This window comes from Capricornis sumatraensis, chromosome 9, assembly GCF_032405125.1.
Source record: "Capricornis sumatraensis isolate serow.1 chromosome 9, serow.2, whole genome shotgun sequence".
Taxonomy (NCBI): Eukaryota; Metazoa; Chordata; class Mammalia; order Artiodactyla; family Bovidae; genus Capricornis; species Capricornis sumatraensis.
Window position 1 is genome coordinate 6807539 of NC_091077.1, and position 13908 is coordinate 6821446.

The 13908-nt window shown below is 55.9% G+C and overlaps 1 protein-coding gene across 1 annotated transcript; it reads left to right on the forward strand.

Moving 5' to 3' along the window:
- Positions 1 to 248: 248 nt before the first annotated feature.
- PDE4C (phosphodiesterase 4C) lies at positions 249 to 11058 on the forward strand. The gene is made up of 15 exons (XM_068981484.1): positions 249 to 409; positions 3888 to 4079; positions 4616 to 4652; positions 4729 to 4802; positions 5012 to 5064; positions 5333 to 5442; positions 5518 to 5611; positions 6148 to 6311; positions 6509 to 6607; positions 7031 to 7195; positions 7281 to 7380; positions 7956 to 8110; positions 9505 to 9627; positions 9883 to 10065; positions 10587 to 11058. Exons 1-15 carry the CDS (start codon positions 264 to 266, stop codon positions 10974 to 10976), a joined length of 2085 nt encoding a protein of 694 aa, XP_068837585.1. The 5' UTR covers positions 249 to 263; the 3' UTR covers positions 10977 to 11058.
- The last annotated feature ends 2850 nt before the right edge of the window (positions 11059 to 13908 follow it).

Here is a 13908-nt window from a genome sequence, read left to right on the forward strand (position 1 = left end):
ACACCTCTGGGGGACATGCTGAGAGGGAAGTGGTGTCAGGTGCAGTTTCTGGGCTGCCCCAAAGCAGGAAGCAGAGAGCCCCGTCTAGCTCAGTGCCTCCGTTTCCCCCATGTGTCCCCGTGGGGGCGTCCCTGAGCGGGTCCCGCGGCGAAGGCGGGGCGGTTGCGCCTTGGGTTCGCTCCCCACAGGGCCCCGCCCCCGTGGCTGTCCAGAAAAGGTCCCGAGCAGCCAGTGCTGCGTCCAGCCTCCACGCGGTCTTGGCGATGCAGGGTGCCCCTGCTCCCGCCCCGGCCCCTGGGCCGAGCTCCCCTCGGGGCTCCCCGCGCGGCTCCCCCGGGCTCTTCAGGAAGCTCCTGGTGAACCAGAGCATTCGCCTGCAGCGGCGCTTCACCGTGGCCCATCCGCTGTGGTGAGGGGAGACAGGGCCTTGCAGGGGTCATCGGAACCGCCGGGCTGGAGGTGGGAGGGGCAGAATCAAGGACAGTGGGAGCTAGGTTGGAGGGTCAGGGCATAAAAGCTCTGCTCCTTTGCCCTTTTTTCAGGGTTATCTCTCTGCCCCTGCTCTATCTCTGTCTCTTTTAGTTGATGACTGCGTCTCTCTCTCCATCTGTTTCTCTCCACCCACCGCCTGGATACATGCCCAGGGGACCAGCCGTCTGTCCCTTTCCAGCTGCGTGCCCCGGAGCAGGACGGGCCGAGGCTCACGTCTCCTTCTGACCCTTGCCAACCCGGGGCGGGCGGGCTGAACGTCCAGGCAGTGAAGGGATGAGGGTCACTCCCCGCCTTGGTCTGCCCGGGCCATCCACCCCGGTGCCAACAACGGGGTGGCCTCACACTAAGCCCTCGGTATCCTCGGAGGAAGACGTGATCTGATAGAGGCCTTTGAGGCAGGGTGTTCGCGATGTAACAGGGCTTGTTGCTGTCCCAGGCTGAGAGCTGACAGGCGCGGAGCGCCCCTTCTGCGCAGCCCCACTTAGTTGCCTCCTTCAAAGACTCGTCCCACCACTTTGGGTTTAAATTCCGGCCCTTCAAGAAGCCACTGTAACATCGTGGGTTGCGGGGCAGAGGCTGGGGTTGGAGGTGGGGCTGGTGGGCGCCGACTGGGTCTGGTACCTTGGGCTTGGTTCGCGCGGCTTTAGCACTCAACTTGGTAACTTGGCACTTGGAGGCTCAGAGACTAAGGTCCCTTCTCCAAGGTCACACGGCCAGTGACAGCTGGTGTGTGTGGGGAGGCAGTCGTGACGGTGGTCCCTGATGGCACCATTTCAGGCCAGAAGGGGGTTCCGGGTTCGGGAGAACCCCCACCCCCATCCCGGTGCACCAGCCGCCTGAGAAGAGGGGTCCCAGCCGAGGGCTTGGGAGTGAGCACAAAGGCGTCGAGGACATCAAGGGTGTGAGGCTGGAAGAGGGCGGATCTTTCTGAAACCCCTGTGCCTCAGTTTACCTGTTTAACCGATGGACGGACGCGCCGTTCCCACAGTCCGTGCGACTTTCTCCCCGCCGCCCGCGTCATGGAACCACGGCTTGACCCCGCCGCTCTCGGCTAAGTTTAGAGCAGAAAGAAAAACAGCGTCGTCTGCAGCGAGAAAACCCCGGCTCAGCCCTAACTCTCCGCACTCGCTTTTGGATTTGAACCCAGCACCCTGTGACCTCTCCTGGCCTCAGTTTCCCTATTTATCCACAGTTGCGCCTTTTCCAGAACCTTTGGGGAGAGGGGAGGGAGGGGTAGGTGGTAGCCATTCCCGGGGCCTCCCCCTCGGATCGCAGGTTTAGGGTATCCACCGAAGGTACCCCGCCCCCAAGAGTCTCCGCCAGTCACTCCGCCAGCTCCAAGGCCTGGAAAGCGCAAGGAAGCCCCGCCCCTCCGGGTGACGTCACGAGGCGGGAATTCAGAAGCTCTGAAGTAGGGACTTCTGCGAGAGCCCAACCTGAACGGACCGAGAGCGATCGGACACAGCCGAACACCCGAATGGGGCCGGACTAAACCGAATGTGCCTGACGTGGCTTGAGCGCCACCTCGACTTGCTCGAAAACCCCGTGCGGCCGGACACAGCCGAACATGCCCGAAAGCTTCCGAACGTACCCGAGTGCAGTCGGAGGTAGCCAAATTCGGCCGAACTCACCCGACCAAACTCAGCGGGGAGAGGCCCAATCCCGTAAAACCAGACCCTGAGAGCCCAGATCCTTGGGTTTCCCGGGTGGCTCAGACGGTAAAGAACTCGCCCGCAATGCGGGAGAGCTGGGTTCGATCCCTGGGTTGGCCAAGGTTGGGATAGACCCGCTAGGGGGCATGGCAACCCATTCCAGTATTCTTGCCTGGAGAATCCCCATGCGCAGAGGAGGCTGGCAGGCCCCAGTCCATGGGGTCGCAAAGCCATGGGGTCGCAAAGAGTCGGACATGACTGAGCGACTAAACAGAGCACCCTGACCGAACTCAGAGCGAAGAGGCCCGATTCTGTATGACCAGGCCCAACTTAGTCAAACTCGGCTGTTCATGACTGAGTCCTGCGGAATTCCCGACCCCCCACTCGGTCTGAACCGAATTCCCTGCCCAGAGTCTTCCTTCTGGCAGGCGCCGATCCCAGCCTATGGACTTGGATGGGATGACCTGGCAGGGGGCCAGGTGGACACTGGACCTTGGCTAGAAGTCCTTTGCCTAGGGGCGTCGCCCAGGGTCTTCCTGTCTCCGCCTTTCCTGCCTACTCTCTTCTCTGTGACCCACTTGCAGCCCCTCTCCCTGGTTGCAAACTTCTCTCACACTTCTGTTCTAGCCCCACGCCCCCTGCCATTCTTTCTCTGACCTCTGACTCCAAGTGGGAGAGGCCTAGATCTCCCTTACTTCGTCAGAGCGTGGCTGGAGGGAGAGATGGGACTGAGAGATAGGGGGGTGGGGGTGGGGATTGCCTTGAAGAGGGGAGGACCGTGCCCTGGGTAAAGGGCACAGCCTGTGCAAAGGCCTGAAGGGAGAGGAGAACAGACAAAGCAATTCAGGCCAAAAATAAAGCTGAGGAACTGGGGAGCTGAGGATGGGGCTGAGCGAGCTGGAGGCGAGGTTGATGAGGTGGGGGCAGGGCTATATTATGGTTTAGGGTGAGGCCTGGAGCTGGGGTAAGGGACGGGTGGTCCAGGGCATAGCCAAGGACAGCTGAGGGTGGGGCCTCTCCTGGCTGTGGGGGACCTTCCAGTGTGCCCCATCTAGGCAAAACCCAGGTGCTCTCCTGAGAGGAAAGCCCAGGAAGTCATTTCCAGTCCCCATGCACTTACCCTTAGTAATCTGGGTAAGTTACAGGCGCCCTCAGGCGCTGGGTTGTAACCCCCTAAAAGTGCGCTGGGGATGAAGCCTGCATGTGTGCTAAGTTGCTTGAGTTGTGTTCTACTCTTTGCAACCCTATGGACTGTAGCCCGCCAGGCTCTTCTGTCCATGGGATTCTCCATACTGGAGTGGGTTGCCGTGTCCTACCCAAAGGGATCTTCCCAACGCAGGGACCAAACCCATGTCTATTAAGTCTCCTGCATTGGCAGGCGGGTTCTTTACCACTAGCGCCACTTGGGAAGCCTGGATGTGGTCTACGATACCCATACTAGAAACAGTGGTTGATGTCCACAGAAAAGCTGTGACCCATGGTCACACAGCCACTTAGAGACAAATCCAAAACTCACGTGCTGGAGTCCAGATTAGTGCCAGTGGAAAAGACTCGGGTTCAGGGGCAGAGATGGAGGCGTGAGGGGCACTGTGTCCCTTAGTGTGGGTATGACTGTGACAGATGGACAAGCTGCAGGCTACTCCTACCCTGCCCTGGGGAGGACATGAGAAAATGGATTTAGACTATGATGTAGCATCCGTACGCCAGGACCCTCAGCTCTGACTATGTCTCCTTTGCCTTCAGCTTGGACCTGGAAAATGGGCTTTCGTGTGGGCGAAGCATCCTGGACCCTCAGGCCGGATCTGGCTTTGGCCGGATCGTCCAAGCGCCTGCCCAGCACAGTCAGAGACGGGAGTCCTTCCTGTACCGCTCAGACAGTGACTATGAACTCTCATCCAAAACCATGTCTCGGAACTCCTCCGTGGCCAGCGACCTGTGAGTTTGAGGCTGGTGGGATAACACCTCCTCTTACTTTCTTCTTTCTGTTACTCCTCCGTTTCACACACCTCCTTCAGGTGACCATTTGAGCTGGGCTTTGAAGTATAGATAGCAGTTTGCCAGACAACTCACTTACTCAATTGAGCAGGATGACAATGCTATCCCGTGATCCTTTGTGCCTGACTCCAGGTTGGGGTTGGGTGGTAATCCAGAAATATTGAAATCAGTTAACAGCAACCCAACAAAGTCCTTGATTTGAGCTTCCTAGTAGCCATCATTTCCTGCCTCTACTAAGACCCCTGTTGTCCCTGGTACTCAGATTCTCCATTTGTGAGATGGGGATAAAGTGAGTGATTGGTCAGAAGGGCTATGGTGGCCTTCAGAGAAGCGTCGGGTGAGGGGAGACCAGGGACTTCCAGGAAGACACTCCAAGGACTCACTCAGCTGAGGGCACAGTGTGGGTAAAAGCTGGAAGATGGGAAGCTTTGGGAGGGCTCCTCCTGACCGCCCTTCCATGTCCCGTCTCCCTGCAGACACGGAGAAGACCTGATTGTGACGCCCTTTGCCCAGGTGAGTGCCCACCTCTTCCTTCCAAGCAGGCAGAGCCGACCCCTCCTTTCCAATGCTCACCACCCCTCCCCGGCAGGTCCTAGCCAGTCTGCGGACAGTTCGAAGCAACGTTGCGGCCCTTGCCCACTTGCAAGATCGCGGGGCAGCCAAGTACGCAGGGGGCGGGGCGAGGCCTGGCAAAGAGGGGCGGGTTCAAAAGACGAGGTGGGCCAAGGAGAGTTGGGCGTGGGCGGAAGGGCTGGAGATGGCAACTCGCCCGGGCTGGCAGGGGGAGTAGCGTAGGAGGGGGCGGGGCCTGGAGGCCTTGGGGGCGGGCCCTATGGGTGGGGCAGGCCACTCCTGAGCCTACTATACTGCAGGCAGGCGTGCGTCTGTAACACCCCATCTGGCAGCCAGCCCCCTCCACCAACAGGTAATGTGCCTACTCCTATCCCCTCCATCCTCTGTGGAACAGCTGTGAACTCCCTCTCTGTGGTGACCTCTGCAGTCCATGAATCTTTAAGCTGTGCTAATCTAAGCCCTCTTCCCCCAAACACCTTTGGGGATGGAGAGAGCCGGGGGTCCTGAGTGGCCTCATTGGGAAGAGCTGCAGGGTCCAGATGCAGAGACGGGCGCAGGAGGGGTGCGGGGTTCGCGAGTGGGGGGTGGGGCAGACCCCTGATCAACTTGGCCCCCAGAAGACACTGGGCAGAAGCTGGCTTTGGAGACACTGGACGAGCTGGACTGGTGTCTGGATCAGCTGGAGACATTACAGACGCGGCACTCAGTGGGGGAGATGGCCTCCAACAAGGTGAGGAGCCCGGATAACTGCGACCCCTTGCCTCTGTCCACAGGGCCCCATCCTCACTGTCCTCTTCCTCTGCAGTTCAAGCGGATGCTGAACCGGGAGCTGACTCACCTGTCTGAAACCAGCCGCTCAGGGAACCAAGTGTCCGAGTACATATCCCAAACCTTCCTGGGTGAGCTATGGTGGGTCACTGCCTAGGCCAGATTGCAGAGATAGGAAGAGGGAAGAGAAAGAAAGCCTTCTACTGCAGAGTTCAACTGAGGAAGATAGAACCAGACACAGACACCTCCAGCCGTATGTGGTAAGGCTGGACCAGATGGAGGAACAGGAGGATCTTCCAGGAGGAGGGGGACATTAAAGTTAGGGTTTTGAAGCATGAGTAGAAGTTTGCCAAGGAGGAGCTAGCAGGAACCACGCAGCCGGGTCTCCAGTTTGGGAGATGGAAAGGACATTTGGCTTTCCAGAAAAAATACTAAGCTCCAGATGCCCAGAGGCCATGTCCAGCAGAAGGGGTTACTGAGATCAACCTTGAACAGAGGGGAAGGGTAGCTACAGGCCAGACAGGACTTTACTCTGAGATTACTTAGATTCAGGTAAAAAGGCATTAAGCTGATCTCAAGGCTTGGCAAGGTCCAGTACCTGAGGCCAAGCAGACCAACGCTAGCAGGCAAACTGACTTCTCTGAGTCCTACCCTGCCCCACCTGCAGAGCAGCAGACTGAGGTGGAGTTACCCAGGGCGACCCCCGCGGAGCCCCCAAGGCCCGTGTCCCAGATCAGCAGCCTGCGTGCACTTCCCCACAGTTCCAGTCTTTCCACAGCCACCGTCCCACGCTTTGGGGTCCAGACGGATCAGGAGGGGCAGCTGGCCCAGGTGGGTTTCCAGCGGGAATGCTGAAACCCAGGTTTGGATGCATGCTCTGTGTGGATACCCTGTTCTGGCCCTCAGTTTGCCCACCTGTATACTGACCAGGTGAGGCTCATGGTAGGACCTGAGGCCGGGGATGGGGGTCGAGGCTCCAGAGTCTATGGAAGTTGGGCTGAGTTAAGCTCCAGTCCTTCACATTTTAGGAACTGGAAGACACCAGCAAGTGGGGGCTTGATGTGTTCAAGGTGGCAGAGCTAAGTGGGAACCGGCCTCTCACAGCTATCATGTTCAGCATCTTTCAGGTACCTCCCCTGCCTGTGGCTTCTGATACCCCGTGTCTCCTTCACTTCTTCCTACCTCAGGACCTCAGGGGACGCATAATCCTCAAATCCTCCCTAACATGTCTGAATAGGGTCATTTGAGTAGGGGCATTGAAGGATGGATAGGAGTTCATTAGGTTTAACAGTTCATTGCTGACTATCAACAAAACTCAGCCTTGGGGCAGGCCTGAAGAGACCCAGTCTGGAGGGAACAACTGTGTGATCAGAGATGAGAAAGAGGGGAAGAACAGAGGCTAAGGGAATTCAGAGGGAAAGCAGGGGAAGCGTCCTGGAAGAGAGGGCGCTTGAGAGACGGCTAGGGATTCAGAAGGAGAGACGGCACAGGAATAGTGTGTGCTGCCACCCAGAGGCCGAGGCCCTGACTAGGGGCCTGTGATGGACCAGGAACGGGACCTGCTCAAGACATTTCAGATCCCAGCAGACACGCTTGCCACCTACCTACTGATGCTGGAGAGCCACTACCACAATGATGTGGCCTACCACAACAGCCTACACGCTGCTGACGTGGCCCAGTCCACGCACGTGCTGCTCGCCACACCTGCGCTCGAGGTAGGGCCCAGGGGCTGCGGGCTGCTCTGTGGGTGCCAGGCACAGAGGCCCTGTCCCTCACCTCTTATGCTCCACGCCCACTCAGGCCGTGTTCACAGACCTGGAAGTCCTGGCTGCCATCTTTGCAAGTGCCATCCATGACGTGGACCATCCGGGGGTCTCCAATCAGTTTCTGATTAACACCAGTGAGTTAGGGAGCTGGGCCCTGCCACCACCTGTCAATCAAATGATGTTAGGTGGTCCCATCCCTGCTCTGAAACAGCTGCCACAATCTTCTCTCCCTTAGGTGCTCAGAGCAGGCCTAGATATACAGCAGATACCCAATAAATGAGAGAATAATAAACGTGGCAGAGCTGATGTGAGCCCACTGAGATTCTAAAGTTTAGGATCCTTTAGGAGCTGTATGCAATGGTTAGGTACCTCTTATATATTGATACATCCCTGGAGAGGTGGAAATAAAGAGTGGAGCCCTGACTCAGTAGTTCATTCAAGCAGCACTCAGCACTCTCTCCTGCCATGCCGAGTCTCCAAGGAGTCACCAGTCTCAAGGGGGCAGAGCTGAACACAGATGCCCCCGGCCCTGAAGAACCAGGTCAGGGCCATGGGGAGAGACAGGGTCCTAGAAGGCTTCCTAGAGGAAGGGGGCATTAAAGTTGGGGCTGCAATGCATGAGTAGGAGTTTGCCAAGACTTTACAGAACCAGCCTTTGGGTGGAGTGGGTTGGGTGTGCGGGTCTTGAGACTCTCCACTTCCCCCACAGACTCAGAGCTTGCACTTATGTACAATGATGCCTCCGTGCTGGAGAACCACCACCTGGCTGTGGGCTTCAAGCTGCTGCAAGCAGAGAACTGTGACATCTTTCAGAACCTCAGCACCAAGCAGCGGCTGAGTCTGCGCAGGATGGTCATTGACATAGTGAGATCACAGTGATGGATGGGAGGGTGATTTTGGCATGGCTGGGGGTCCAGTAGGATGAGAGCATCTCCCCATTCTGAGCCTGAGCTTCCTGGTTTTGTAAAATCAGACAATGACTGTCCAAGCCTTAGGTGGGACTGACTGGCCCTTGGTTGGGCTACTCAAGTCTTTGATCCAATTCACGTGCAACCTATGTGGAAACTCTTTCTTTCTGGGAAACTTTCTTTCCCAGAAACTTTTCTTTCTGGGATGTCAGGTGCAACTTTATCTGCATTTGATATTTTTTGAGTTGGGAGACACCAGTACGTTTTGTGATCTTATGTCTCAAGTCATTTATTTAACTAGCATTTATTGAGCATCTACTCCTGTGCTTGCCCTTTGCCAGTGACCATTAGAATTCTTAGCTTCATGAGACTTACACTCTGTGGGGGAGATGGACACATAGGCAGAGCCATGATGGGGGACCTGTAGACAGACCCTGTGGTAGAGAGGTGCTCAGGGTGGGAGGACTTCCCCAAGAGGGAACGCTGAAGCCAGGGCCTGCAGGGTGCGAAAGATCATGGGATGGGGAGGAGTGTTTCCGGCAGAGGGAACGGCATGTGAGGAGGGCTCAGAGGAAACCAAGGCTCCAAGTGAAGAAGAACTGAAATCTTGGTAAGGGAGAGTGGGAGCTTTGGGCAGTAGGCACCCCCAGCAGAAGCATCATTTGGGCCAGATGGAAGGTTTGGGGAGAAGATTTGAGACTTCTGTCTGATTCTCAGAGAAACCCGTGGGTCATTCCTGGGCTGGGCCCGGAGGGGTACAGCTAAGTAATTTTTAAACAGTCGTGTTCAAGGCTGAACTTCCTTTCTAATGGCTGAAAACAGCCCTCCCAGCCACGCAGCAGCCACAGAGAAGTTTGGGGAGCACGAAGTACACTTGTGACTCCCATAGCCCTCTGGATAAATCCCCCACTCCCCGCTGAGGCCCTCCCCACTCTGATCACCCTCACTTGCTCCTCTGTTGCTCCTGCACTCATTTGTCCAGGCACAACTGTCTCCTCTGTGTAGCCTCAGGGCCTTTGCACTGGCCATGTTATCAGCGGGGTCTCTCTACTGCCCTCCGGCACAGTCATCTCAGCCCCCAGGCTTAATCTCCTTCCTCCATGCCCTGTCCCACGTGTGGGACTTGTGCTGGACCCCACAAGTCCAGCAACCTTGGAGAAGGGACTATTGACTCAGCCTCTTTGTGAGCTGGTTTTGCAATGAATCTCATTACATGCGCCCATTTCTCAGGTGAGGACACTGAGGCTCAGAGGGTTGAAGAACCAAGTGGGTCCAACATCTGCAAGGTGGGGAATGGGGCTGGGGCAAGCATTATCTTCCTACCTGTCATCTTCCCTCGCCTGCCTCCAGGTGCTGGCCACGGACATGTCCAAACACATGAACCTCCTGGCTGACCTCAAGACCATGGTGGAGACCAAGAAGGTGACAAGTCTTGGGGTCTTGCTGCTAGACAACTACTCTGACCGCATCCAGGTGTGTGGCTGGGCAGCCCTGGGCTGATTTCCACAGCTCTTCTTTAGCTCCATGGATGAAGTGCCAACTGAATGCCCAACTTGAAGAAACAGAGGCACCTATGGTCATGTGCCTTTGTCTTAGCCACCTCTTCCCCTCCCTGGCCTCAGCTTCCCCACCTGTAAGATGGATGTGTCCATGGCACCAGCCTCTTTAGGGCAGATACCAGCCTGGGGGTGGCCTGGCCTGAGCCCTCCCGACCCTCGATCTCACTAGGTCTTGCAAAGCCTGGTGCACTGTGCTGACCTCAGCAACCCCACCAAGCCGCTACCACTCTACCGCCAGTGGACAGACCGTATCATGGCCGAGTTCTTCCAGCAGGGCGACTCTGAACGGGAATCAGGCCTGGACATCAGCCCCATGTGTGATAAGCACACAGCTTCAGTGGAGAAGTCCCAGGTCTGAGAGTGACTGATTTGAGCTGCTGGGCACTGGGGAGAGGGGAAAGAAAGGAGTGGCCGAGCTGACCCTGTGATTCCTGGCTTGACCCCAGGCTGGCAAATGAGGCAATGGGGTCTGCACTGGGCTGGGTCTGATGTGTCCTGGGATATATTTCCTCTGGGATGCTTTAAGAGAGATCTGCACTTACTCGTGGAGTTTGGAAATGCTTGTTCTGGGCGACATGGAGTATTTTAGAAGGGGTCCCAGCCTGGGGGCACATTCATCAGCCCTGAGGAGTCAGGAGTCAGGGCTAAGGTGGATGGAAAGACTTAGGTGTTGGAGAAGCCTAGAAGGGGAAGGAGAGACGTCCTAGAGGAGAGGTTTTTTGAAGAGGGTTTTGAAGGATGAATAGGAGTTGGGAAATGGCATTCCAGGCAGAGGGGAACAACCTGGGCAAAGGCCTGCCTGGACTGGGCTTAAGTTCCACAGCGACTCACCGTTCAGCAACCTCTATCCCCTCAACTTTGTATTACCCACAGGTGGGTTTCATTGACTATATTGCCCATCCACTGTGGGAGACGTGGGCTGACCTGGTACACCCAGATGCACAGGACCTGCTGGACACGCTGGAGGACAACCGCGAGTGGTACCAGAGCAAGATCCCACACAGCCCTGAGGACCCCGCCAGCCCCAAGCAGGGTAGCCCTGACAGATTTCAGTTTCAGCTTACTCTGGAGGAGGCAGAGGAAGAGGAGGAGGAAGAGGAGGAAGCATTGGATGGAGAGGCCTCAAAGTCACCTGACACGGAGCTCCGATCCTCTGAGGCCAGCCCAGACCCTGGGGCCCCACACCTGGATTACCAGAGGACTGTGGGCAAGCCCTGCATGGACCATGAGGGCAATGCAATGGCTGAGCCTTTGGGCACCTAATGGCCCCGGATGGGTGGGTGGACTTTCCAGGAAGAGATCCCAGGTGGCCCCTGCTTTGCCTCCCCAGGGAGACAACTGGGCTTTTTGCTACAGGCAGGTCTCAGGGCTGAATCGGAGGCACCTGGCTGGGGTCCACTCTGACCCTGGGATCGGCTGAGCGAGCTCTCCAAAGAGCTGGGCTGGTGGGGGCGGGGGGCAGCCTTTTCCAGGGCCCTTGAGTTCTCCCTCCTGGACTTCCACCCCTGGTGTAGAAAGCGAGTGTCTGCCAGGCACCTTTGTCCATCTTGTCCAGTGGTCACTCTTGAGCCACTCCGTCACTTTATTCTTTCATGCTTTATCAGATATTTACTGGGCACGTACTGTGTGCCAGGCCTGTGCCTGTTATGTGCCTCTGGGGTACCTCTGCACGAGGAGATGGGGAATCAGTCTCGAGATGACCCCTCCCTTAGACACCTCCCCTAAGTCTACCAGGCAGCTCAGTGAAAGAGAACAAGAATTTGAATGGGGGAGTTCTCAGCACCCAACTGCATCTGGACCCAGTTCTGGCTCTGGAGTTCTGGTGGTGATAGGGGGGTGATGGGAGGGGCCAAGGAGGAGAGGGCTCTGTGTCGGGAACTGTCTCTGAACGTTGATTTAGCCTTTACTGCTTGTGCCCCGGATGTTGCTTTAAGTTGCTGTGGTTTCTGTCTTCAGGTCTAAGGATCCTGGTTCTCCCTGGCCCTAGGGCCTCCTGCTGGCTCCCTCATATTCTCTCCCTTTTCGAGAACAGTAACAAAAGCACAGAATTCTCCTTCAAGGAAGGTTCTCTCCATCTTCTGATTTTGAGGCTGTCTAGACTCCCCATAGGGAAAAGGAGGCTTCTGACGCTTTCTTATGAGTCATCACCCCTTCTGGGCCTCAGTTTCCCCTCTATGGCCTGATCCTGGTACATGGGTAAATTTTGGTTGGAGGGTGATGTGTGTGACCTCCCTGAAATCTCTTAGAAATATGGGGCATTTGCTTGGATTAAAATAAACTTTATCACACAGAATTAGTACCGTGCCCGTTTCACGAATGGGGAAACAGGAGCGGAGAGTCTGTCCTGTGGTCTCAGGGCTCAAGGCCATGCTGCTGGACTCCAGACGTTAGCCAGCGGCGCTCCCTGGTGGCAGGAGGCGCAGAGGGGAGGCGGGGGAGAATTCGGGGTCCTCGCCTTGCAGGAAGTCTCTCCGGCCCGGCTAAGTGGAGTTCATCCTGAGGGTTGCGGGCGGGGCGCCGAGCAGGTGAGGTGGCTCTGTGCTCAAGTCTCAGATTCACTGTTCATTTCCGGAGTCCCCAGTATCCCCCATCCCCCGTCCGCCCACCTCGCTACCCTCCCTCCCTGCATGTCTGAAGATTTATACACGACAGAAGTCATTAAAGAACGGCTAGTTTCATTCCTAAATAATTTCATTAATTCCATTCCACTGATAATTCATCGTCATCACAATTAGTCATCTAACTTCACCAAAGGAAAATTAAAGGGCATCTGGATCATGAACTTGGTACATTTCCTTCCAGGCTTTTAAAAGGCAGAGATTTATGGGATTTTTATTTATAATTTTTTTATCCCTTCCCCTTTACTTGCAAGTAATACATGGTCACTGTAGAGAATTTGCAAACAATGGAAACATGTAAGGATGAAAATAAAATTCTGCTGTAATCTCACCCCTAGATCATCTGCCTTCAGCATTTCACCTTATTTCTGTTTTTTCCTCCCCCTCATTCATAAGAACAGTCATATGTTCTCCTTCGATTTGGGCCACAGCTATTCCTCCCTCTCCTCCTTACTGTGAACACTGTGCATGCTGGCTTTTCATACCCCAAGCACAGTGCCACCTCAGGCCCTTTGCACATGCTGTGCCTGCCACCTGGAATACTTCTGTGCCTCATCCTTACCCTCTGGGTCTCAGTTGAGCATCCCCTCCTCCAGGAAGTCCTTCCTGACTCTCCCACTCCCACTCCAGGCTGGCAATAGTAGAAGCTCTCTGGGATTCTTTGCTTTGTTTCTACCACCCTCTCCAGACTGAGATCTTCAGACTCCCCCAGAGACTGACTTTGACAACTTCAACAAATCTCTTAACCTCCCTGAGCCTGTGTCATTTCACAGGTAGAACAGGCTTGCTTTGTGCACGTGTGTGTGCTAAGTCGCTTCAGTCATATCCGACTCTCTGTGACTCTGTGGACTGTAGCCTGCCAGACTCCTCTGTCCATGGGATTCTCCAGGCAAGAAAACGGGAGAGGGTTGCCCTGCCCTCCTCCAGGGGGTCTTCTCGACCCAGGGATGGAACCGCGTCTGCTATGTCTCCTGCACTGGTGGGTGGGCTCTTTACCACTAGTGCCCTCTTCTTTCCGTTTCACAGAAGTAGGACCTGAAGCTCGCAGAGAGAGAGAGAGAGGAAGAAGTCATTCGCGTGCTCCAGGTCCCCCATTTTCTCCGTTTAGGGTCTTTCCTGAGGGACATACTCTTTGCCTTTGTGGCCCACCCTAGATCCAAAGGGAAAGAGAAGTTCTTTAGGGCCCCTGGGAACTTTCAGGCCTTGACTCTAGGACCCGTTTGCCCTCTGTTTAGGGAGAAAATATTGCCTGCCCCCCCCTTGCAGAGCTGAAGAGGGGCTGTCCCTTGAGCTTATTTAGTGAGTTCCAGCCTCAAGGCCTTTGCACTTGAAGTTCCCTCTGTCAGAGCACTGTCCCCCCACTTCTCCCCGTGGCCAGCTCCTTTTCCTCCTTCAGATTCCTGCTCAAATGTCCCTTCCTCCGAGAGGCCTTCCCTAACCTCAGTGGCCAAAGTCATCCTCCCTTCAATCCTTCATTGATTCATTGATCCACTCATATCTTACCATCACAGAGTGCCTACTGTGTCTACAGGTGCAGGTGCTCAGGACACCAACCCCTGACTCTCAGAGCTCACAGC

Bases quoted from the DNA above. Each gene is read 5' to 3' on its own strand.
- PDE4C (XM_068981484.1), top strand. From the start codon at position 264: ATGCAGGGTGCCCCTGCTCCCGCCCCGGCCCCTGGGCCGAGCTCCCCT. The intron at 410-3,887 runs GTGAGGGGAGAC...CTTTGCCTTCAG, and splicing joins ACCGTGGCCCATCCGCTGTG to CTTGGACCTGGAAAATGGGC. The intron at 5,065-5,332 runs GTAATGTGCCTA...GGCCCCCAGAAG, and splicing joins CCAGCCCCCTCCACCAACAG to ACACTGGGCAGAAGCTGGCT.